The sequence below is a fragment of the Copadichromis virginalis genome, linkage group LG16 (genome assembly GCF_057382275.1).
Source record: "Copadichromis virginalis isolate Kocher_CV1m ecotype Utaka linkage group LG16, C_Virginalis_male_GT1.1, whole genome shotgun sequence".
Lineage (NCBI taxonomy): Eukaryota > Metazoa > Chordata > Actinopteri > Cichliformes > Cichlidae > Copadichromis > Copadichromis virginalis.
Window position 1 is genome coordinate 8,282,988 of NC_140633.1, and position 25,622 is coordinate 8,308,609.

Sequence of the window (25,622 nt, forward strand, 5' to 3'; positions counted from 1 at the left end):
GTGGAATACTGGTGCCAAAAATGTCCAGATTTCTTTGTAGAATTCTGCAGGAAAGCCACCTGGACCTGGAGCCTTATTATTGGGCTACTTATCAGGGTTTCCTGTAGTTTACCTGGCGTCAGTGGCGAATCCAGTAACATTGCCTGACTGTCTAGTAATTTTGGAAGAGTTACGTTGTCAAGAAACTGATCAATTTCATTTTTAGACGGGTTTATTTGTGGTGAATATAAAGTTTCATAGTAATCCTTAAAAATGTTAATTCTTTCAGGGTCATATATTGTGTTCCCAGACAGCACATATAGTTGTTTTTTCTTCACTTATTTTTAACTGTTTAGCTAGAAATCGACTGGATTTGTTACTGTGTTCAAAATTCTGCAAGTGAAGTCTTTGTACAAGGAATTGAGGTTTTTTTTATTAATAAATTCATTTCATTCTAATTTTGTTTTGCATATTTTGACTTGGTCCATAAGGATTTTATGTTTTTTTTCTAGTTCCTGAATATTTTTGTTTTCTTCTATCTTTTTATTTGATGAGAAAGAAATTATTTTGCCTCTCATCACAGCTTTCCCTGCTTCCCAGAGAACAGATGCTGATGTTCCAGGAGTGTCATTATAGTCTAAACATAAAGTCCACTCTTTTTTACAGGAAAACGCTGGCAGCTGGGGTTACCAGGGACTTCCTGTAAAAAATATAGTAGATAAGATAAGATAAGATAACCTTTATTAGTCCCACACGTGGGAAATTTGTTTTGTCACAGCAGGAAGTGGACAGTGCAAAAGTTATGACGCAAAAATTAGAATACGATAAGAATAAATACAGTACACAACTGTACAGAATAGAATAAAATAATATACTATATACAGTAGAATAAAATAGAATAAAAATATACAATAAGATAAAAATAGAATACAAATGCTATATACAACTGAGTAAAAATACAACGATGCCAGAAAAGATTATTGCACTTAGTATTATTGCATATGTATGGATGTGTGTGTTTGCTCAGTTAAAGTCTTTGTTGTGGAGTCTGACAGCAGTGGGGAGGAAAGACCTGCGAAATCTCTCCGTCCCACACCGTGGGTGCCGCAGTCTACCACTGAAGGAGCTGCTCAGTGCTGTCACAGTCTGCTGCATGGGGTGGGAGATGTTGTCCAACAGGGATGACAGCTTAGCCGCCATTCTCCTGTCACTCACCACCTCCACTGGGTCCAGAGGGCATCCTAGAACAGAGCTGGCCCTTCGGATCACCCTGTTCAGTCTCTTCCTGTCCCCAGCAGAGATGCTGCCGCCCCAGCAGACCACACCATAAAAGATAGCAGAAGCCACCACAGAGTCATAGAAGGTCTTCAGGAGTGGGCCCTCCACTCCAAATGACCTGAGTCTCCGCAGCAGGTACAGCCTGCTCTGCCCTTTCCTGTAGAGGGCGTCTGAGTTATGAGTCCAGTCCAGTCTATTGTTCAGATGAACACCAAGGTACCTGTAGCTGTCCACAGCCTCAATGTCCATACCTTGGATGTTCAGTGGTTGCAGTGGAGGATGCTTGTGCCTGCGGAAGTCTACCACCAGCTCCTTGGTTTTACTGGCATTGATCTGGAGGTAGTTCAGCTGGCACCAGTCCACAAAGTCTTGAGTCAGTCCTCTGTACTCTTTGTCGTCCCCATCAGTGATGAGGCCGACTATTGCAGAGTCATCAGAGAACTTCTGCAGGAAGCACTGGGTGGAGTTGTGGGAGAAGTCTGCAGTGTAGATGGTGAAGAGGAACGGAGCCAGAACCGTTCCCTGTGGGGCCCCCGTACTGCAGACGACCCTGTCCGACACACAGCCCTGAGTCCTCACATACTGTGGTCGGTCGGTGAGGTAGTCCAGGATCCAGGTAGTGAGGTGATGGTCCACTCCAGAGTTCTCCAGCTTGTCCTTCAGAACCGAGGGAAGAATGGTGTTGAAGGCACTGGAGAAATCAAAGAACATGATTCTCACAGTGCTTCCAGCGGTCTCCAGGTGAGCGAGGGAACGATGTAGGAGGTGAATGATGGCATCATCTGCTCCAATGCCAGGCTGGTAGGCAAACTGAAGTGGGTCTAGTGATGAGCTTGTTAGGCGCCGAAGCTGAGCCAGGATAGCTTTACATACAAAATATGTAAACTGGTTTACAGTGAATGAAACTCACAACTGTTAAATCTACAAAAAAGAAGTTAATTTCACACAACAATTGTTGTATATTCATAGAATATTTCCTGTATTTTTTTTACATGTAATAATTGCTTATTGTGGATCCATAAATTGTAAAATTAACAGGGAAATATCAAACAAAAAACAAATTTGAACTGATAAAACAACTGTGAAACTGTGCATTTTAAGTGGAGCTGCTCTGTATATTATACATAAAATCTATTACTATGCTGTATTTTTATGTTTTAATGTAAAAGTTTAAATCATAAACCTGCAAACTTCTTACTGCTATGCCTACACCTAAACATGCAAAAATACATCTTCAGAAAAGACAAGTGAGGAAAATATCACTTTTGGGAAATTTATTTTGCAGCCATCATCAATAAAACAATTGACAACAATTGGATGCATTTTTTTCAACTTGCACAACAGTCACACAATTCAATCAAAATGCTATAAAACTGTGGAACATTCCCGCAAAGCAACAACCATCTTCATTAAACAAGCATGTGGCAGACCCTCTACCAGAAAAAGTTACATAGCAACCTGTTAAAACAAAAATGACATATTGTGCGAAAATTACTGTAATCACCATCCCGCGCAACACGCACTCTGCTGTCACCACAACCATGGCCCTGGTCATAGAAAACACATGTGTAGTTACCGTACCAAAACATCAGGAAACCACCTGTGGGGAAACAAACCTATGAACACTGCAGTAACAGAACTATAGAAAAACAAACAAACAAACAAACAAAAAACTGTGGAACATTCCTTCAAAGCAAGGACATCTTCATGAAAAAAGCAGGTGGCGGACTCTTGACCAGAAAAAGTTTCAAAGTACACATTGTGGACAGTACAAAGTACAGATTGTAACAATGTAAAAGCTACCAGTCCATGAAGTGAGTCAATATTCAGGCTTAACGCCACTCGTGGTCGGAGAGATCCTGAATCAGGGTGAGGACTCGAGGGTTCTTGTTGGAAAGATGCTTCAAGTTTTTGTTCTCTTTTTTGGTTCCTTTTTCTGGGTTTATGGAGAAGAAACAACTGTAGAATAAAATCATATAGGAGCATATTAAGCATTTTAATTGGTCAGTTAAAAAATAGTTACAACCATATAAGTACACATACACAGTCATGGCCAAACTGCAACAACAGTTGGTTTCCCCAAATTCAAGACAAAATATAACCAAAATGCTTTGGGAAGTGAACACTGCATGGTCAAAAGTATTGGCACCCTTCACAACATGTGTCTTTTGCAGTGATAAATCACACTTTAGCATTTTAAAAATCCAGCCCAAAGGTTATAGGTAGTCAGACGTCAGCTGAGTCTTGGTCTGGCCCCGAGTCTTAGCCAGGCTTGTACCCAGATTCAGATCCCAGACTCTCAACCACAATTGTTGTAACGCAAGAGTCTCAGGTCTGAGAAATAAGAAAGACATATTTGCTCACCTTTGAAGAACTTCCAGAGTGGAAGCCAACTCAGATAATGGATGTTAAAATTGTAGTAGCTCCCGAACATGATGCACAATGCAGAAATAAATGAGGATATGTTTGTGCTGATGAGGTTCCGATGAAGACTCAGCATGTATCTTCTTAAGGAATAGCAGGACTGTCCTGTGAACAAATTATTTAACAAGTTATATTAATAAGCACTGCAGTACATGACATTCTATAAACAGTGCAATAAAAAGAGAGAGAGAGAGCTATAAAACAGACTTACCAAAGACAATAATAGTGGGTGTCAGAGACACTTGCTCCAGTTGCACCTCATCTGCCAGACATGTATCTTCTACATGGAAAAGCATGAACTCCTCCTCCTCTTCAAAGTAGCTGAACAGAAGCAGGACCACCTCTTTCACATCATCTGAGCAGCCACTCTGCGGTCCCCGTATCCTCTTAAGCCTTGCATCAGTCTGAAGGAACGTCTTGCTTTTGCTGACACCAACTGTGGTCATGCAGTCCAGAAGACCTTTTCCCCTTCAAATCCAAGTAGTCTGTATAAGCAGTTAGCAGCTGTCCTTGCAGTTTAAGGTAAAAGAGACACATGTTTCTGAGATAAGGCTGACTATCACTGGCTGAACTAGCAGATGACCCGCGCGGGAGCTTGGGATTGTTTACCTAAACGGCCCTAAACCGTTTCCCATTCATTCTCTATAGTAGTGCTAAACAACTACGGATGTAATCTATTTTTGGCCACTACGGTCTTCCGGCGCTGTTGCGAGTTTGAGATGCTGCAATTTTTAAAAATCTCCACTTTTAAATTCCGGGAGACAAAACAAGTAACGCACCGCTTGCAACACATCTCAACGATCCTCGTTCATTGATCAAAGGTAAGAAACGTCGTTTGCAATAAGAGTAAACCAACAGAATACATTTACAGGTGTATATTACAGGTAATAGACGTGTTGCGATTGCATTTACGAAGCATCCATCGCTCGGTTAAAGACAGTGGGAGTTTATCCGGTGTTGTAAAGTGGCACGGTAAAAAATGAATGAACCTGCTCCTTAAATAAATCGCGTGTTCCATTCACGTGTTTTACTGTTGAATAAACTTGGTAGGTTTCTGACTGCTGTGACACTGACATTACAATAATGTGGTATAATTAATGCTAAATGACTTAACCTGCATTTTTTTTAATTGGTATTGCATTCATGTTGTAATGGTCAGTAATGTTATCTATACGACAGTCTTGATATCTCACTAACATGAGCAATGCCCTCTAGTGTACGAATAAACACGATAGCTTAAATAGGTATGTCAATAATCTGCCTGCAGTTCTTATGTGCCATGACTACTAAGCAGTTGGCACAAATTTTGCATTAAACCATGAAAGGTTTTTATTTACAGACAGAACAGTTTGTAATGCCTGGAGAAAAAACACTTATATCGCAAATGTTTATTCAGATTTTGTCTCTTTATTGTTCTCCTGCATCCTGCTTGTCTAAACCCAGCCACAATGTGCAGCAAGATTATAACCTGAAATGTCTTTGTTTCTGTTTGGAATCAATTTTGTTTAATATAATTGTTTATTTTTTCACTGCATGTTAAGATGCACAAGAAAGTTGCGCCATATCCAGGGAAAATCTCTGTGGTGTTCCGCAAGGGGCCACTTGGATACCTTCTCCAGGACCCGTCAAAAGAAGCTCGACGGATTAAAAATGACCCCAAACGTCAGCACAAGTCTGCACCTGTGAGGGAGGACGTTGTACGTCAGAATGCTCTGACTGTCGTCTATCAGAGAGGAGGGGATGCGTCTGACATGAAGGAAGTGCAGGGACAGTACATCCTGCAGTTTGGAAAGTATAAAGGGAAATCTTTCTGGTGGCTTCTGGGGAATGATGTCGGATACACCATGTGCCTGATCAAAGATCTCCAGAAGCAAGAGGCTGCAGGGACCTCTGTGGAAGAAGGGCATAGCAAGGAGAGCTTGCATTCATTTGTACAGTATGCCCTCAGCTTTGCAGAGATAAAGACTCTTCTGAACTACGAGGCCAGCAGAGTGAGTGTTGCTGCAGAAGCCTCTGAGGATGATCAGCTGGTTGGCGTTGGCTCACGAGCCAAGAGCACCTGGAAGGAGATTTGGGACGGCAGAGGTGACAGCTATGCAGACTTTATCATGAGGAAGAGCTGCAGTCAAGGCACAGATGCATAAGCTGCAGCAGTACCTGCGGAAGAAGCAGCTTATGCATCTGCTTCCACAAATGCTCCAACTAAACCCCTGGGTAAGTTGTTTTAAGAATATTTTAATAATGTTGTTGATGTGACATAAGTTCAGTATATATTTATCTAATTGTTGCCTGCATCATAAGGATGGATGAGGATAAAGACCTGGAGGACGCAATGCTGAGCATCTCACCTGTAAAACTACAAATGCAGAGCTGTAAGTACTGCGTTATTACTAAATGTCAGAAGTCTGTTTCTGTCTCATATGCCTCTGTCCTCTGTCTCTGCATAACTAGTCACTGTGCCAGCAGCAGCAGGGTCCACACCCAGAGGATCTTCAGGAGCAAACACAGGTTTTCAAATGAAAGGTTTCAGAACTGGAGTACAATAGTTTTCCATGAATTGCTCTGCAAACTGAGCCTGAACTTGAACTTTTATATATTGTCTTGTTCTTGTTTTGTGTGTTCTGGCCATGTTCCTCTAATAGTATGGTTGTATGCTGGCATTATGCTAACTGTCCAAAGGACTATGAATTGATACCAACCACAAAGAGTATGTGTTCTTGTTCTCTATGAATGTGTTAAAAACAAATTAAGTAGCAGTAGTTACTAACACCTGAATGCATGTTGTTCACTGACTTATACCGCTCCTCCTGCTTTGATGTGAAGAGGTTAAAATGATTTGGTTTGGCATTTCTGTTGCATATAAATATATTACATTTGTTTTTCAATGAGAAACAGGAGTATGGATGTGTGAGTTCCTACTAACAGCAACACTCATATACAGTGTAAATTATGAAGTTGCTGACAAGTTTTCTTGTTGTAGTTCCATCTGCGGCGCTGTCCATACCACCGTCCAGTACAACTGCTGAACTTTAGGCCTCATCAGCCGATGGTACAAAACAACTATAATGTTTTTCACATAATTAAATGTTCTTTTTATTGTGTCTAGAGTAAAAAAAAAGTTTTTTCTATTACTATACCTGTAGGTGCAGCCTCAGGTGTGAAGAGGAAGTCACCTGTGCCCCTCCCACAGGAGCTGGCATTTCTACTAAAGGAGACCACAGGTCAGTCAAACAGAAAGGCCTGAGTCAAATCCTGGTCCCTCTCTATTTTCATTTATAGTTGATGTTCAGTTAAACATCTGCTTAAAGCATAGATCATTAATGATAGCATATTATTCACGCTCACGTTACATTTTGTCATCTTGCTCATAATTTGCACAAATGAATTACAGAATGACTGCATTAATTTGTTTCAGGACCGAGTACAGATGCTGCTTCCACATCTGTGCGCAAAGTGCTGACTTTTGAAGACAGCAGCGAAGATGGTGAGCGTATACTGCATGTCTTTTTTTTTCTGTGTATTCCAACAGCAACAATATAAGAGTAACACTGTTTTGTCAAATATTTATGTTTCAATCCCAGCTCCTTCAGCTCAGCCAGCTGTTCCAGTTCCAGTAAAGTAAAAGTAAAGTGTAAAGTAAAGTGTGCGTGTTAGTCCCCATAGGGAAATAGTTCCTCTGCATTTAACCCATTCACCCAGTGAAGCAGTGGGCAGCCACCAGTGCAGCGCCCGGGGAGCAGTGTGTAGGGACGGTACCTTGCTCAGGGGTACCTCAGGGTAGCCGTTCAGTGGAGTCGAACCCCCGACCTTCCGATCATGGGGACATCACTCTACCTACTGAGCTATCCCTGCCCAGTGGCTGGTTATGAGTATGACCTCAGGAGCTGGAATTGTTCTCCGCACCAGAAGCTGTGGATGAAGACTGAGCTTCAGGACGTTGGACTGTGGCCTGGGTCTCGACCAGTGCGTCACACAGGGAACGCGATTTCACTCTGGCGTCTCCCTCCACAGCCTGAGATCATAGATACAGTGGCTGACCTACCATTGCCAAATTTCTTCCAGCTCCACCCCTTCTTTATTTGGAAACCTGAGAGTGCTATCATGGTCAGGTTAAGAAACAATTATATCTTGCCATGTCTCCATGGTTGCTTTCGTTCACAAGTGGTCTCTGCTGGTGTGGGCAGGCCACGAGTAATTGTTTGCACCAGTGGTGAGTATTACATCCTGTCCTCACGACTCTGCTGCAGGGCTTGTCAGAGGAACTGGTTTGCTGACAATCCACGATGGCTGGAGAAACTGCCCAAAAGGTTTACCAATATTCTCCCTGCTTTACTTACATACAAAAAGGCCATCTGCAAGACTGTTATGAATGAGCTCAGGAGGACTGGCAAATCTCCAGCAGACATGGCAAACCAAATAAATGAACTCATGCACCTCAAGTACGAGCAAGCTCACCTGGCGTACCTCCATGCCACAGATTTGGTCTGAGATTCTGAGGCAGGAGCACGTGGACAGAGGACCATTGGGCAGTTCCTGAGGAAGGAAAATAAGCCACAGGAGTTCAGGTCTTATGAAGACCCACATGCCTGGTGTGGCGTCTCTGTGTCCAGCCATTACCTGACTGACTGCCTGCTCAATGAATTCCGATGTCAACATCCAGCCATATCTAAGGAGCTCGGAAAGAAAAGCGTCTGGACTTCTTTGAGTTGCTTGAAGATGTTTCACCTCTCATCCGAGAAGCTTCTTCAGTTCTAAGGTCAAATGGTGGAGAGTCCCAGATTTAAACCCAGTGGGAGTTTCCCCCCAAAGAGGGACAAAGGACCCCCTGATGATCCTCTACCTAATCACATGAGCCCAGGTGTGAAAGCGGGTGTGGGTCACAATCAGCCAGGGTTTCGGGGGAGCTCATTGTGAAACCTGGCCCCACCCTATCATGTGATTTCCTGAGGTCAGATGGCCCAGGAAGCCATTTACGTCCACTGTGAGTGACCATCTTTGAACAGAGGCGGTGGTTTACGGCACCAACTGTATGCCATCTATAATCCAGTTTTGAGATCCCTTCCCAGACGCCTTAACACCCACTCACATCCTGGGCCATCTGACCTCAGGAAATCACATGATAGGGTGGAAAATCTATCGTGGGATGCCTGGAAAACTACTTCTGCTGTTGTTGCTGCGGCCACATCTGGACCAGTGGCAAACAGCTGTGCCTCTCAAACCCACTAAAATGAGAACGTTATTGTAAAACTGGACCTGTTCCACTGCCTGAGGTGATTTTCGCGGGAGTGCACCTCTGAGCATCATCCTCTGTTCAGCACTTTCTGCCAGCTTCTCTCTGCTGCATTCTCAGTGGTTGATCAGGCGGACCGGAAGAGGCTCCAGGAAGCTTATAAGTTCTGTGGCATCCATCCTGCTAATCCCACAAAGCAACACATACGGGAGCACTGCAGGATCCAAATACCACAACCCACTGAGCTGCTGAACAGAGTGGAAAAGGTCCTGAACCATTTTCACCTGGCCACAGACCCCAACAACGTCCCACTCTTCAAGCCATCCATGCTGAAGGTGTGGCACATTCAAAGAGTGCACATTCTGCGTGGCTGCCTCAGTGACCCTGGATTCCTGTCCGAGGCACTTCACAGCAGGAGGGTTATCATTTCCACCAGGCCCAGTGGATTACCAGGACTCATGTATCCACTGAACTATTCCAGGCCCAGGGCATGACAGGGGTGGCACAATGGAACTACCAAAGACTGGTGGACCTTGAGCAGCCAGGTGTCAGTCTCCCTTCTGTTTTTGAGTCAGCTCTAGTGGTGGAGTTGAATGCAGCCTCCAGAAGAGTGACTGGTCAGGAGAAGTGCCCTGCACTTCACCTCTCTGACAGAGACACTGGAGAGCGATTTGGGCTTGAACACAGAGAGCCAGGCTGCCGTCCAGTCCCTCTGAACTGGGACAAACACAAAACCCTGAGAAAAGATGAATCGGCTGCCCTTTAGCCCCCATCCTCTGTTCCAAAACCTGTGGCTGCCCAACTTCAGGTTCCAGCAGCGGGACCCTCCTCCAGCCTGGCACCGCTAGGTGTGGCATCCCCTGCACCAGCACCACCTGTCACCCACCCTTTCTCTGGTGCACTTTTAAAGCAGGAGTTAGCATCAGAAGACACCCAGCAACCTACAACAGTCATGGGTAAGTTAACATAATGGTATTGTCAAACTGTAATTACTAGTATTATTATTATTAATATATACGTTATTATTATTAGTTCATTGCATGATATATGAGTAACTATTACTATTGTTTCCCAGAAATCTCTGAAGCTCTACCTCTGCCGATGCGGGCCTCACCAAGGAGTGCTCGCACTGGACCTATAAAGACAGGTGGACAGGTTTTTGTGCTGGACCACACACGCTGGACACGACCCATGAAAGAGGCAATAGATGATCTGTTGGAAAAGTACCATGGGAAGAAGGACAACCTGAAGCTTGTGGATCAAGATTATGCAGACATGGTCCATCGCTCGGCTACAGATCCCAACAGCCTGCTGCATCCCACATCCAAGGTGCACATATCCCCTGTATGTGAAGCACTTGGCTAAACTTCTCAACTAGGGCTGGGCCATATTATACCGTACGGTAATACCGGTATAATGTTAGGCAACGATAGGAAAATGAAATATCGCGATAGAATATGAGTAAAACGCGCATGCGCAGTGCCTTTTTTTTCATACGCACATGGCCGATTGTTGAGTGAAACAGATAAACCAGAATTGGTTTGTAAAAATGGTGCAACTTCAGTGATGTGGAACTGGTTTGGTGTTTGTCCGTCAGATACACAACAAAGCACATTTTTTTGCAGAACATGCAAGCGGCCGTCGTTATTGTCGTATTTGTCGGACTAAGATGCTCTTAAATCTGGGAGTAATCTGGGTCCTAAACTCTGTATACTTCAGGTCAAACAACACTGCAGCATCACTGAGAGTTAAAAACTGTCTAAATTCTTTCATCTTTAATAAAACGATCAGCATTGCTGCTTTACCAGGTGTAACTATGAAGTTTAACTTCCAGGCATCCATGAAAACAAAATTTATTATATTTAACGGAGTTAGAAGTTAGCAGGAAGCTAGCGGAAGTTAGCTCGCTAGTTTCACTAGTTACCTAAGAATGATATTGCATGTTCTGACTGAGAGATTTCTGAAAAAAATCAAACGTACAGCTCTGCTATCACTTCCAACATAAATGAAGACAGGAAACTACAGTGGGGCAAAAAAGTATTTAGTCAGCCACCGATTGTGCAAGTTCCCCCACTTAAAACGATGACAGAGGTCAGTAATTTGCACCAGAGGTACACTTCAACTGTGAGAGACAGAATGTGAAAAAAAAAATCCATGAATCCACATGGTAGGATTTGTAAAGAATTTATTCGTAAATCAGGGTGGAAAATAAGTATTTGGTCACCTCAAACAAGGAAAATCTCTGGCTCTCACAGACCTGTAACGTCTTCTGTAAGAAGCTTTTCTGTCCCCCACTCGTTACCTGTATGAATGGCACCTGTTTGAACTCATCATCTGTATAAAAGACACCTGTCCACAGCCTCAAACAGTCAGACTCCAAACTCCGCCATGGCCAAGACCAAAGAGCTTTCGAAGGACACCAGGAAAAGTATTGTAGACCTGCACCAGACTGGAAAGAGTGAATCTACAATAGGCAAGCAGCTTGGTGTGAAAAAATCAACTGTGGGAGCAATCATCAGAAAATGGAAGACATACAAGACCACTGATAATCTCCCTCGATCTGGGGCTCCACACAAGATCTCATCCCGTGGGGTCAAAATGATCATGAGAACGGTGAGCAAAGATCCCAGAACCACACGGGGGGACCTGGTGAATGACCTGCAGAGAGCTGGGACCAAAGTAACAAAGGTCACCATCAGTAACACACTACAACGGCAGGGAATCAAATCCCGCAGTGCCAGACGTGTTCTGCGGCTGAAGCCAGTGCATGTCCAGGCCCGTCTGAAGTTTGCCAGAGAGCACATGGATGATACAGCAGAGGATTGGGAGAATGTCATGTGGTCAGATGAAACCAAAGTAGAACTTTTTGGTATAAACTCAACTCGTCGTGTTTGGAGGAAGAAGAATACTGAGTTGCATCCCAAGAACACCATACCTACTGTGAAGCATGGGGGTGGAAACATCATGCTATGGGGCTGTTTTTCTGCCAAGGGGACAGGACGACTGATCCGTGTTAAGGACAGAATGAATGGGGCCATGTATCGTGAGATTTTGAGCCAAAACCTCCTTCCATCAGTGAGAACTTTGAAGATGAAACGAGGCTGGGTCTTCCAACATGACAATGATCCAAAACACACCGCCCGGGCAACAAAGGAGTGGCTCCGTAAGAAGCATTTGAAAGTCCTGGAGTGGCCTAGCCAGTCTCCAGACCTCAACCCCATAGAAAATCTGTGGCGGGAGTTGAAAGTCCGTGTTGCTCGGCGACAGCCCCAAAACATCACTGCTCTCGAGAAGATCTGCATGGAGGAATGGGCCAAAATACCAGCTACTGTGTGTGCAAACCTGGTAAAGACCTATAGTAAACGTTTGACCTCTGTTATTGCCAACAAAGGTTATGTTACAAAGTATTGAGTTGTATTTTTGTTATTGACCAAATACTTATTTTCCACCCTGATTTACGAATAAATTCTTTACAAATCCTACCATGTGGATTCATGGATTTTTTTTTTCACATTCTGTCTCTCACAGTTGAAGTGTACCTCTGGTGCAAATTACTGACCTCTGTCATCATTTTAGGTGGGGGAACTTGCACAATCGGTGGCTGACTAAATACTTTTTTGCCCCACTGTAAACAGCAGTGACGTTTGTAGGGTTACTGAAGTTGGGCTAGCTGGTATATAATGATGTGCTACGTGATCGCTAGCGACACAGCTATGTTAGCATAACATAAACAGTGAAGCTGGAGGACGAACACTAACACTTTTCCACTTATAAAAGTTAACGTGAAGGTGCCTCATGGTTAGAGACAAATGCAATTGCGTGGCAGGATGCTGTAAACGGACCACACTTCAGTCAGGAGAACAACTGAGATAATCCATCCACAATACGAGGTTAGTCATTAATATACTGCAACAACATGGGAATAGAGCAGCTGCCAGAGAATTCAACATTAATGAATCAATGGTACAGAAGTGGAGGAAGCAAGAAGAATGAGTTTAATAAAGTTTGATTTATCTGACTGCTTTGTTTTGCTTAATGTGCCTTATAATCCTGTGCACCTTATGGTCCGAAAAATACGTACTGCACACTGCAGTTTAATGTTGCAAAGCACCTCTTTTTAACTTCAGTGGATATTATACATAGTTATGCTCAGGATATGTCAGCCCATTTCTACTGGAAATGCCTTTTGGTTAAACTCTCAGCAAGGAATTTGCATTTGCACTGTTACATTTTTATAAAGCTTTAATGTACATAAAAACCAGCTTCTTGCTTAAGTGAAAATAAATAGAAGGTTGTCTTTTTGCGCTAGTAATGTTGTGGAGTTGTATTTTGTCTCGCATCAATTATATCGTCAGTTATATCGTTACCGCAAATTTTCAAATATATATCGTGATAAATATTTTTGGCCATAAATCCAGAGGAACTAAACTTTGTTGTTGTTTCTTTGGGCTCAATTTTGCCTGAGGCTGAAATTGATCTGATTTCTGACAAGGACACAAAATGTTTTCTTCTTTCAGAAGAAAACATTTTGCCAATAATCAGATAAAAAGATTGTTGAACCAGGTGGTATTCTCTGGAGTTTAAGACCAAAACTGAACTCAGTGAATTGACATTAGACTGGAATTCATAAGATGAATAGAAATACTGCTGAAGCTGAATGATATATATATGTGCGTGTGTGTGTGTGATCTTTGTTTTCTCCAATTCACCAGGTCTGTATAGTTCAGTATGACTGTGGTACATGATACAAAAGAATAAATACAGAAGAATAAAAACTTTATGTGAATAACTTTACTCTTCTTAAAAATAACTCATAAAACAAGTAAAAGTACAAATGTGTACAAGTTAGAGACTTCCTCAGTAAGTTTACACTCTTTTGGAGTGATTTTAATTGTGTGTTAAAGAAGAAAGAGATTAGAGGTAAAGTAGAGGATGAAAGAGTCCATCACTGAGGCCGTCTCTCCTGCATGAAGTCCAGGTGCTGGTTTTCCAGTGTGTGCGTCTGATGGCCCAAAGCTACCTCGGAGCTGTAACAACATCTTTCTCCAGTTTTACTTCTCATCGTGGTAACACAAGTGGTGTTCCTGTTTAAATTTAAAACATCTTTAAAAAGTAATCACATACTTTTTCGGTGATGTGATTTTTTTTTTCTACTTATATTGTCTGCTAAAGATTGTTGTGACTGTTAGTTAGGGTTAGGGTTTTTCTTTAAATAGCTTGGGGTCCCTCTAATCGGGAAGGACCCCCAGCTGTTGGGGGAGATCAAAAGATACTAGAAATGCACAGCATGGGTTATGGAACCAGTTTCCTGCAGTCATAACTGTATTTCAGTCAAAATGCTTTTCAAAAATGCATGTGGTTATTTTAATAAAATAAAATAAATGAGATTATTATATGAATAAAACAGTTAAAATAAGGCTGGCAGGACCATGTCCTTTTCTGCATCAGAAGGGAATTTAATTTATTCATTTAACTATTTATTTATTATTTATTTCTGTTATTCATTTGGCAGGGATAATGTCAAACACATTTATTGTATACAAAAAAACAAAACAAAAAAACCCACTGAAAATCAAACCAACCAGCTTCCAACCAGAATATAATAAACATTTAATTAATGCAGTAGAATTGCAACTGGAGGTGACACATTCATTATTGTGCTTAATAACTGCATACCTGAGAACCTTTCAGCCATGTTTTTAAACTATAATTAAAACTCTCCAAAAGTATTTGTGTAAAAAGTTCTAAATTTCCACTGACCGTGCTGAAACACAAAATTAATATAAAAAAACGTTGAATGAAATTTAACACAACAGCCCTCTGCAAATGAAGCTCTTGTTAAGCCTAACCATTGAACCAGCACTACAAGTTGATAAATGTTATTCATAAAAAAAGGATCTACAGACAATAAACCAACTTTAGCCATAGTGGATTTAGCTTAGATTTGATTGGATTTCTATAAGCTGGATACCTATCCTCAGTAGAATAACTCTAAAAATGTAAAAACAAAACAAAAACACAAAAAAACAAACAACAATGGTTGCTCAATTTGCAAAATATGTACACATATCTTCGTGTTTCTTATGACATTTTTTCACAGACCCAATGCAGAGAAGCTCCACATGAACGATCATTCCACAAAGTGTTAGCAGGAGTTCTGATATGAGCACAGTCCTCTTCACCCCACCGTGTGTCTCCAGCACCATTATCAGGTTGATTACTTTCCCAATATCTGGAAGGTCCGTAAACAACACATTTAGTATTGCTGAGAAAAGAAATGAATTAGATTAGAAAAATGTATACAAGCACAAAAGCCCGGAAGAAAAACACCTTTTAGATCAGGGAAGTGCCAAAAGTAGTGTCTATTTTTGTTACTTGTTTAGTTTCTACTGGTGTTGAGTAAAATGTTTAGGTGATAATATGCCATACAAAAATGCCACAACTCAATCTTTAAAATTATTTTTATTATTATTATTCAGTGATATCTTAAGTCCGTTAATGAGGTCATTTCTACATGTGCAGAAAATATGCTGCATGAGTGAAGACTTACTTTAGAGTCAGAGGAGTTCCGTCTATCCATTTCCACTTTCCTTCTTCTTCTTTGTCATTTAAACCAATCCAGGCTGGGTTCTGAGTGAGTGTAATGAGGTAGTTCTATTCAACAATAAGAAATTCTATTTAAATGACAATATAGTTCAGTATGTGGGTGGGGTTTTTCAGTTTTATCTGAGCACATAGAAAATGATCAAAGATTTCACTTGATACAACTTAAGCTTTTAATATATCATTTACAATGGTGTTATTACAACTTATACATCATTGCTAGGCTGCATTTTTATTTGCTTTCCCCTCCCAAGGGCAGGCTGTTGCCATCATGAAATGTTCACAAATTCTAACTCTGTTGCTCCACATTACATTAAACTTATTTTAGCAGGAAGTAATCTTCAAAGCAGCAGTTTTCTACGTAGTTATTTTGAAATCTAAATAATCACACAGATAGTAGTCCATATAATTGTTATAATCTGCTGATATATCCACATGGACATATCATGGGATTCCAGCAAACAAAGATTCTAAATATTTCAGATTACTCGGTGTACACCTCTATGTTATGCGTGTGAGTTTTCTTGTTTGCCTTCAGCTTAGTTCTGTTGGTATTTTGACCTCATTAGTTGGTGTCCCTTGTGTCTTCTTATTACTTTTAATTCTTGTCTGGTGATTGTCTTGATGTTGTTCAGCTGTGTCTCATTCCCTTTTGATTTCAACTTCCTTAGTTTGCCCTGAAGAATATATGATCCTGTCTCGCTTTCTCCCCTGTGTGCTGTCTGTTTGTTTTGGTTTGGTTTTAAATTTGCTTCATATTTTACATTTTTGTATCTTGGACCTTTACATTCAGCGTAAAAAATGTATTTATTTATTTAATTTTAATTTGGGTCTACTTTCTGCATAGACTGACACACATTTATAAATATGAAAGAAAAAACACCCACATGCACACAGACATTTTACCTGTTCTTCAGGGCTCTCTATCACCACTAGATCTGCTCCTTTGTTTCTGCAGTCCTTTCTACCTTCATCCCAGGAACCAGACCTTTCAGAGAGGAGATAACAGCTGCAGCTGAACATGCTCCATCTTGAAGGACACGTTTTCTCTGAAAGAAAGATTGAGCACAAAATACAGCACCAATTTACTCATACTAATAATGAAAGTAACCAAAATTTGTGTCACTCAACACACAACAACACAACAAAATGTTGGTCATCGTTATAAACTGCTTGTTTTAGATACCTGGAACATCACTTCTCTGGTAGGGAAGGAGTCTGAGCATTTGCAGGAGGTTTACAAATACTTCCTGCAAATACACAGCACGGGTTATAATCAGTCTCTGGCAGAGACAGTCAGAACCTGTAGCTTGAGGTTTTCCCAAGCTTTAAAGTAGACTTTGACCTTAAGGCTGGGGAATGGATCCTTGCTACTGGTGAAGCTTATGAACCAAGCAGCAGCTCAGAGTCCTCAACTGTCTTGGAGTCCCTTGATGGGGTGCTCGAAGGACCATTTTCAGAAACTCCTTTGCAGGCAGCACCAACCTGCGACAGGAATGTGGTCATTTTCTTTTGTTGCGACAACCCCCAAACCAAAAGGTTTGCACATGAGGCCTGGGAAATTGTCACCCAAAGACTTGGGTGTGTGATGGCCTCATGGGAAAAAAAAATCTCTTTTTGGAAGTCTAAGAGAGAGGAAGCCATCTACCACTACCACGTGTGGGGGTGAGGGGAAGAGGAGAAGAGAAAGAGACTCAATAACTAAATATTAACAGCACATACAAAGACTTACTCTGTTTAGACATCATCTGAAGCCTTTCAAGTTCCTTGGTTTTCTCAGTGAGGTTTGCCTGGAGCAGGTCTCTCTCCTCAGTCACGAAGGAAAGGTTGTTACTGATGGCAGAGAACGCTGCTGCTGAATCACGTAAGGAGTTGCAGTCTGAAACAGATTGAGATGGATGCTTCTGAAACACAAAACATTGCTTCCTTCCATCATTCATTCATACTTACTGTGTCTGTAATTATGTGAATTAAAGTCAAAATATTTAAACTTTTTTAAAGTTGTTTCAGGATAGGCTGATAGAGTTTTGAGTCTCTTCAAATGAAGAACCAGACTCACAGCTGACACCAAGGATGATGAGTCCAATCAGCAGGAAAAAACTCAGCAGGCCCAGAGAAAGAATAATAACTAAATTGAAACCCCTCTTAGAGCTCCTTGGACCTGAAAAAAAAGAAAAGATCAGTGAAGCAGTGCACTGTACAAAAGATTAAAGACCATCACAAATGATAAAATACATCCGTTTTGTTTTCTGCCACTTCTTTCTTACCTGTGTAATTTGTTGAATGTGTTGGGTAGGAAAGTTTGGCACAATCCACATTAGCGTAAATCTCCTCCATCGTTCCGAAGGCTGCAGACTGTTTCTGTCAGCTCTGCCGCACTGGTCATGTAAATTGTGAAAGTAATACTGATTTCAGTCACTTGTTTTTCATCATTAGAGGAAGTGAAATGTTTCAGATGTTATTAATATCGTTACAAAACCATTGAAACTAGCTGTGATCCAGAGGTGTGGACTCGAGTCACATGACTTGGACTCGAGTCAGACTCGAGTCATTAATTTTATGACTTTAGACTTGACTTGAAAAAATGTTCTAAGACTTGTGACTTCACTTGGACTTTTACACCAATGACCTGGGACTTGAATTGGACTTGAACCGGTTTACTTGAAAAGACTTGATATTTTACCCCAAATATAAAATTTAACATGCATATTATATAGAGATTGAAAATGTGACGTCATTCAGGGGTAAACCGCAAAGGATTCTGGGAACTCATGGCAAGAGGTACTAGCGCACGCAGGCTTTCAATTGAAATCAGTCACACAGCGATAAAAAGAAACACAAAAATGTCAAGAAGCCGTTGTATTATTAACTGCAATAGCCGGTCGCATGACAGCCACGGGAAGCCGACGGGTAAAGAGATCGGTTGTTATCGGATTACGTCGTTGAAGAGAAATTGTTCAAGCCATGTTTCCGAAGTACATGGCCTGGATTGCAGCCATTCAAAGATCAAATATAACGTCCCAGAACACTCCAGCTCACAGGTTAGTCTGCTCCAAGCATTTACACGAAGGTCAGTGTTTTTTAGTAGTTAATACGTCATTTTCATAACATAATTAGTGATATAGGTTACAAGCAAGTCTGGCGCTGAACAGAAATTGTCGCGCTATGCTCCTTTATTTATTGTGCATAAATAGTGAATTGTCCTGACACAATATTGCGTTTCGCTTCTGTTATTATGGTACATTGACAAAAACATATACTTTTATTCACAGGATAAAACAGGTTTTATGTATCACTAATTGCCCAGTACGATTACAGCATACAATATTGTTGTCACTGCTACATTTCTGTGATGCTACCAGAAATTATTTCCACTACTAATTAATTACCGTTGAGCTCAAAGGTCCTATTAATAAACGGTTAAGGAATGTGTATTTATGAAGACAATTTGTGAGACTGGTAAACTTATGATAGGTACGATGGTCTTTCGTTCTACACGGTGCATTTCAAGGTCCTGCACCCATCCGTCGGTAAACTGTACCTGGGCTTGTTGCAGTGACCTGAAGTTACTAAACTTCATGAGTGTGTGCACTCACTCCAAGAACCGTATAATTATAAATATGCATATAAATATGCTAAGATGAGATAGCTGACTTCATCTAACTAGCAAATGTTGTCCAGGCTACGTTGGTGATACAGTTTTTTTTAATGTGTATGATATTTTTGTCATGCGATTTTAAAGCCGGTCCTACAACCGCATCCAAGAATAACATGCAGCTTATCTCAGAACTGTCGGTGAAAACTATTCTTGGAGCTAGGTTTAATTGAGCTGCATTTTATAGAGGTGCAATTTCACAATTTGTGTATATTTTCTAAGTTCACTATTTTGTCATGTGTTGAGAAAAACACAGATTTTAAAATTACATGGTCTAATATTTACATTTAGCATATAACTGCAACATTATTTTTTCTTTTTTTTTTTTTTAAAGACTCGAAAGGACTTGAAATTCAAAGTTTCAGACTTGTGACTTGACTCGGACTTTTACACCAGTGACTTGAGACTCGACTCTGACTTGCCTGACATTACTTGAGACTTGACTTGAGACTTGAGGATAAAGACTTGAGACTTACTTGAGACTTGCAAAACAATGACTTGGTCCCACCTCTGCTGTGATCTTCAAAAGAAAAACAAAAGGAATTTAAACTTTCTTTCTGTTCATAGTTCTCTGAAAAACTTCCTTAATCAAAGAAATCACATAAAAGATCTGAACCTCAGTCAAAGACCTTTCACTTATCGAAAGTATCCATGCTAATAGAATTTGTCAGGATATTTTAGAGGTTACTGACTCAAAATTATTTATAGACATTCATTTTGTATACTGAAACTGTTCAACTGTTGTTTTTGCAACCGTAACTCGAACCTCTCTTTCTCTATAGATATAATGACAAGGCACGAACACATATACACAATAAAAAAACAAAACAAAACGACACCTCAACATTAAAAGTGCTCCTATAGGAAAAAGTCAGGACCACTAGATGGAGCCACTGGAACTTGTAATGCTGTAAACTGTGTGTCCATTGCAAAGAATAGGAAAGGTTTGTTTAATCAGCAGTGCCCTATGTCACCCTGTATCTTGCTTGTGTCACATTAGGTTTTTTGTGCTTTCTTGTTGTTTTAAATATCTCTGCTTAATTGTGTTCTTGTTGTCTGTTCAGATCAGATCAGGCTTTTTTTGTACCCTGTTTTATTTGTATTTGTGTTTTTCTACTTTCTTTTGTGTGTGTGGTGTTTGTGAGGCTGTGTGTGTGCAGACAGGTGTATTTCGTGGCCCTTGTGGACCCTTGACATGATTAGGTGTCCAGCAGGAGTCTTGGAGCAGGGAGCAGCAGCACAGAGGAGCTGATGGAGTCCTGAGCCCAGAGCTGGTTTCTATTGTCCCCAGTAATTGGATTTGGTCTGGGAGGAGAGATGGCAACCAGTGAGAGGCTGCGATCATTAGGTGTGAATGAGACATGTGGTTCGAGGGCTGAACACACAACCCCACGCAAATATGCGTACACACAGACACACATTGGTATTGTATGTGTGTGATACACGTGCCCGCTAATCCAGATTAGTCAGAAATCGTCAGCCCTCATGTGTTTTAAGATCATTTTGTAAAAGATCTTCACAGCAGTGAAATATAAAAAACAAATAGCAGAACAGCATTTCTATATTACATTGCTGCCATCTTCCATCATAATATTACTGTCAGTACACAGTGAAGAGGGATGTTTCATGGTCACCAGGTAGGACAGGCCTCACTCTAGAAAATCAGTGTTTGTGGCAGCAAACTCAGATAAATCCCTCCTGTGCTGCAAAGAAGGTATTCACATAAAACATCCTGGTTAGTTTTCAGGCTTAGCTTCACCAGGACAACCAGTCGATATACAGAGATATACACTCACCTGTTGCTCACCCACTGTGACAGCTCTGTTTATGGGTGTCTTTGTCCTCTTATGGGGAAAATGTAATTAGTAAACTAAATTAGAATAAATGTATCTGAGAGGTTCCTCTGTAGTTAATCTCTGCTTCAGCCTAACAACTCAAAGCACTAGTATTATGCATAACTACATCTCTGACTAAACCGCCAGATACCCTGTTGCATTATGGTTAATGTGGTCGTTTGGCTTTGACAAGTGAATGGTAAATAGACTGGTACTTCTATAGCACTTTTCTGCTCTAAACAGAGCACTTATTAACCCAATTACACACACTTTCACAAACATTCACACAAACACACACACACACACACACACACACACACACACACATGGATGCACATCAAGGACACCTGTTGTTCACTATCTTGCCCAAGGATACTTCAGCACACAGGCAGAGTAACCACTAACCTTCCAACAGATAACCCACTCTACCTCCTGAGCAACTAAGAGAACAAATTATTGTTACCTTAAAAAAGAAAAAAAGTTTTTGTTTTTTTTAAAAAACACTTGTAAGCTTCCCATTTGCTTAGTTTAATATAAAAATAATTATTCAGTTGGTTTCTGAAAAAATAGTGGTTGGCTCAAAATATAGGCAAGTAAAAATTAAACACAAGCAGACATTCTTCAGTTTGACAACAAGCATCAGTGTCAAAGTGTCCAGCTTCTCATGCAAAAAATACACATTTAATGAAGAGCTGATTTGAAAATATTTTACAGGTGTACGGGACTGCGTTAATGAGGGAGATGTCTTTTTGTGTTCCCACAGTGAGATGGAGCAGATGATGCTGGCAGAGAGACAGAGTGGCTGCGTCCGAGGCGGGTCCCAAAAAACCCCCCGCAGATTATTGTCAAAATAAAAAGACACTAAGCATAACCCGTGTGTGTGAGGGTCCTGTGTCACAGCCATTTTTGGGGGCAGGGATAGCTCAGTAGGTAAAGTGGTCGCCCCATGATCGGAAGGTCGGCGGTTCGAATCCACTTAACGGCTACCCTGAGGTACCCCTGAGCAAGGTACCGTCCCTACACACTGCTCCCCGGGCGCCTGCTTAGTGGGCTGCCCACTGCTTCACTGAGTGAATGGGTCAAATGCAGAGAAAAACAAGTAATTTCCCCATGGGGATCAATAAAGTATCCATTATTATTATTTTTATTAGGATGCTGTTGAAGCTGTTTCCAGTGCAAAGACAGTGAGTGAGTTTTATTCGAAAACACAGGACACTTTGCACATTTGCTGCTTTGATGTCATTCTACTTTGCTACTTGAATTATTCTTGAGATCATGCGAATTTCAGGAATTCCTATATTCATATTCAGAATTCCTGAAATTCGCATGGTAAGGTGGGGCCAGGTTTCACAATGAGCTCACCCGAAACTCTGGCTGATTGGGACCCACACCCAGTTTCACACCTTGGCTCAGGCGATTAGAGGATCATCAGGGGGTCCTTTTGTCCCTCTGTGGGGGGATACTCCCACTAGGTTTATATCTGGGACTCTCCACCATTTGACCTTAGAACTGAAGAAGCTTCTCGGATGAGAGGTGAAACGTCTTCAAGCAACTTAAAGAAGTCCAGACGCTTTTCTTTGCAAGCTCCTTTGACTACGATGACCTGGATGACTGAGAATCTTCACAGACATATTCTTGAGATTGAGCTTCCTTTTTTTTCACCACTGAAACATACACTTGTTGCTCTTTCTTACAGACCAGCACGTGTGCAGCATATTGCTCAACTCGCCTGAAGTCTTTCAGGTGATCTGACCAACAAACCTCTCACTAAAATGAGACCAGTGCAGTGTGCTGCTTATGGATTATTTGCATAGAAAATTTGTCCTATGTTTGTTGAGAGTGCATGTTCAGCTTACTCTCAACGAGGGAAAAACATTACCTCAAAACACATACGCACACAGTGTTTCCATGGGGACCAATCAGCCACTCTTCTTTTCAATAGCGCGCGAGTGAGTCGAGGTAGACGTCTATTGTGTTGTGTGTGTTTGGGGGGTCAGGGTGGTGGTTCGAGAGGGGTTAGGGGGAGCAGTATTAAACAACACACTAGACAGATGAAAGCGCTGCACATCCTTAAATCTAATCATAATTTAGTCATCAGTACAAGATGGTATGCTCGAAAGAAAGAAAATAGGCAAGACTGACAGGACGGCAAGAGACAAGAGTCCATAAGTCAAGGGAAGGGAGACGGGAGATTGCTCTCAGATGGAAAATGATGGACAGAGACGGTCTTATTCCTAAAGATGATGCTTAATTGTTGCTTCAGTCCACATATTCAGCAACAAACACTTAGCCTAAAAGGATTTCTGATGCTCAGATACACTGCAGCAAACACAGATGACTTAGGTGTGAATAACGATGCCTAATCATCCATTTAGGAAATGCAAAATTATTACTATTATCTTATTACTATAATTATATTACTATTATTGGTATTACAAATGGAATTACAGCTGCTCAGTTGAAATATAGCAAAAGCAGAAGTGTCATATTCACATCTGAATTATTAGTGTTGACATTTAAGGCAGAAAACGATCTGTCCATGAAGAGGCTTCTAAACCAGAATGTCAAAAACTTTAATTAAAACTTGAGATGAAGGTTTTTTGTTTGTTTGTTTGTTTGTTTTGTTTTTGCAATAATTTCTAGAATAGACCATTCCTAGTCCTGATCCCCTTCCTCACAACTTATACAGGAAGCATTTTGGAGCAAAAATGAAGAGAAGCAGTCTGACTGGGTTTTTTTCTCAAATGGGAAATTTGAAAGCTTGCCTTATGTCCATAATAGTGTTTAACACAACTGCAGCTGTATTAAATATTAACATCCTATTTTCATTATTTTACATTTTGCACAAGCTCAGTAGAGTGTCTAAGATAAAGTACTTGCATTAGGAGAACTTTACTAAACCTGCTGACCACTCAAAGAACTTTAGAGTGCAAGTCTCATTTCAGCAATAGTTGTTTATTCCATGCACATCAATCACTTTATCGACCTCACATCCACGGTCAGTATAGAATCACCATTTAACCCTGCATGTCTTTGGACTGTGTGAGGAAACCTGAGTACCCTGAGTAAACCTGCCCTCCCCCATCTAGAACCAAATAACTTCCTTTTATGAGTTTTTAATAGAAGTGTGTCTACTGACTATTTTGAAGGTGAAAAAAGATTTTAGAAAGATTGTGACTGTTTCTGCAAAATAATTATTTAAGTTCCAGAGTTACCTATAAACATTCATGATGAAATTCAAAACAATTTTGAACACTAGAACCTGTAGTTTATTTATCTGATGGGGCCATAATTTCAATAATATGTTCCAGAAGCAAATCAGAAATTCTGCAAAAAGTTTTGGTGTAAACTTGTTGAGATGTTGATGTTACACAAGCAGAAACATGACTGATAAAAGTAAATATTTGGTTGATAGAATCCTTTGATTACTGATGTAAATTTAAATAAATGTGTTATAGGTTTTAACTATTGGTGCTGCCCAAGTGTGACTGGGTTTTGCAATGTATTAGAAACAGCTTTCCATCTAACAGCTGAATATATGTTTGAAACATGCTTAAAAAACCCCAACACAATTTCTTTTTAGCATGTATGTTTTCCCCTTCCCTTCGGATGTTATCATCCAGTGGATGTTATTAGAGGTAATAAAGTCCATTGAGTGGACTGATAACATCTGAAGAGGGTGGTTCCTTCCACATTCTAAACAAACAGAAGTAGGAAAATGGCATAATAAAAACACGATATCAGTTTTTTATGCAGCTAAACTTATTATGCACCAGCATTAGGATACACTGTATGTAATATTCATTGGTGATAAAAAAATTTTTTCAACAGATATCAAAGTAACACTGTGAAGAAAGTAACCAATGAAAATGCAGAAACACACTCAGCTGAGTCAATTGCCCCAGAGCATGCTGGGTTCTTTCCTTATGACAACCAGTATTAAACCAGTCATACGGATACTAAACATGGTTTATTAACTCCACATATTTCATACTGTTCGCCTTTATTTCAAAATAAGAGCCCAAACTTATTCAAGGTAATTTAATTTAGGTTAACAAACAAATCATCAACCAGCACTGAAAAGGCAAAATTAACAAATTTTTTACCTGCATAACCCAAAGGTCCCTGAATCCTTGTACAGTTATGATTCTGTCTGTCGCTCTATAAGCATTTATTTGAACCTCTTACCTATCTTTGTGTTTTACACACCATTAGTCAAAGTATTCATATAGCCAGAGTGTCAGTTATTCCCCCAAACAATATACATGAAACTACATGTCAATGGTTTTGGAAAGGGACAATATTAATTCAATGTGTCTGTAATAAAGCATCTTGTGTTGGCCCCATACATCAATTCAGCCCCTGTGAAACATGGGTTGGAGGAGAATTACTGTGCTTCTCTCTGTTGGACTGACACTTTGGGTGCTGGGTCAGCTTCAAGCACCCCATTAGCTGGAAACCATTCTCCACCTCTTCTTTGTCCTGTTCTCTTTGGTCCTCTCCCCATCTTGGTCAGATTTGAGTGTGTAGACGCATGTCATGAACTTTTCTTTGTAAGACTAAGTAAATGCATTACCTTCTGCTACTAAGTGTGGTATTGATCACACCTATTATGGAT

General features: G+C 40.8%; 2 protein-coding genes, 1 long non-coding RNA gene and 1 pseudogene across 4 annotated transcripts; 2 read left to right on the forward strand and 2 right to left on the reverse strand.

Moving 5' to 3' along the window:
• Nucleotides 1-2,528: 2,528 nt before the first annotated feature.
• LOC146690196 (uncharacterized) lies at nucleotides 2,529-4,432 on the reverse strand. The gene is made up of 3 exons (XR_014915681.1): nucleotides 3,893-4,432; nucleotides 3,622-3,786; nucleotides 2,529-3,216 (listed from the first exon to the last, which is right to left on the reverse strand). It is a non-coding gene; the product is annotated as an uncharacterized LOC146690196 (long non-coding RNA).
• A 5-nt stretch (nucleotides 4,433-4,437) lies between these two features.
• LOC146690197 (uncharacterized) lies at nucleotides 4,438-5,888 on the forward strand. The gene is made up of 2 exons (XM_085435067.1): nucleotides 4,438-4,502; nucleotides 5,223-5,888. Exon 2 carries the CDS (start codon nucleotides 5,223-5,225, stop codon nucleotides 5,823-5,825), a length of 603 nt encoding a protein of 200 aa, XP_085291193.1. The 5' UTR covers nucleotides 4,438-4,502; the 3' UTR covers nucleotides 5,826-5,888.
• Nucleotides 5,889-5,983: 95 nt separating this feature from the next.
• Nucleotides 5,984-10,922, forward strand: LOC146690198 (uncharacterized; annotated as a pseudogene). Its single transcript, XR_014915599.1, has 5 exons — nucleotides 5,984-6,053; nucleotides 6,825-6,902; nucleotides 7,097-7,165; nucleotides 8,672-9,867; nucleotides 9,987-10,922. The product of XR_014915599.1 is annotated as an uncharacterized LOC146690198 (transcript).
• Nucleotides 10,923-14,688: 3,766 nt separating this feature from the next.
• LOC146690199 (C-type lectin domain family 10 member A-like) lies at nucleotides 14,689-17,851 on the reverse strand. Its single transcript, XM_085434902.1, has 6 exons — nucleotides 17,782-17,851; nucleotides 17,574-17,675; nucleotides 17,247-17,393; nucleotides 16,421-16,563; nucleotides 15,462-15,565; nucleotides 14,689-15,143 (listed from the first exon to the last, which is right to left on the reverse strand). The coding sequence occupies exons 1-6, from the start codon at nucleotides 17,849-17,851 to the stop codon at nucleotides 14,993-14,995; spliced, it is 717 nt and encodes a 238-aa protein (XP_085291028.1). The 3' UTR covers nucleotides 14,689-14,992.
• Nucleotides 17,852-25,622: the final 7,771 nt, after the last annotated feature.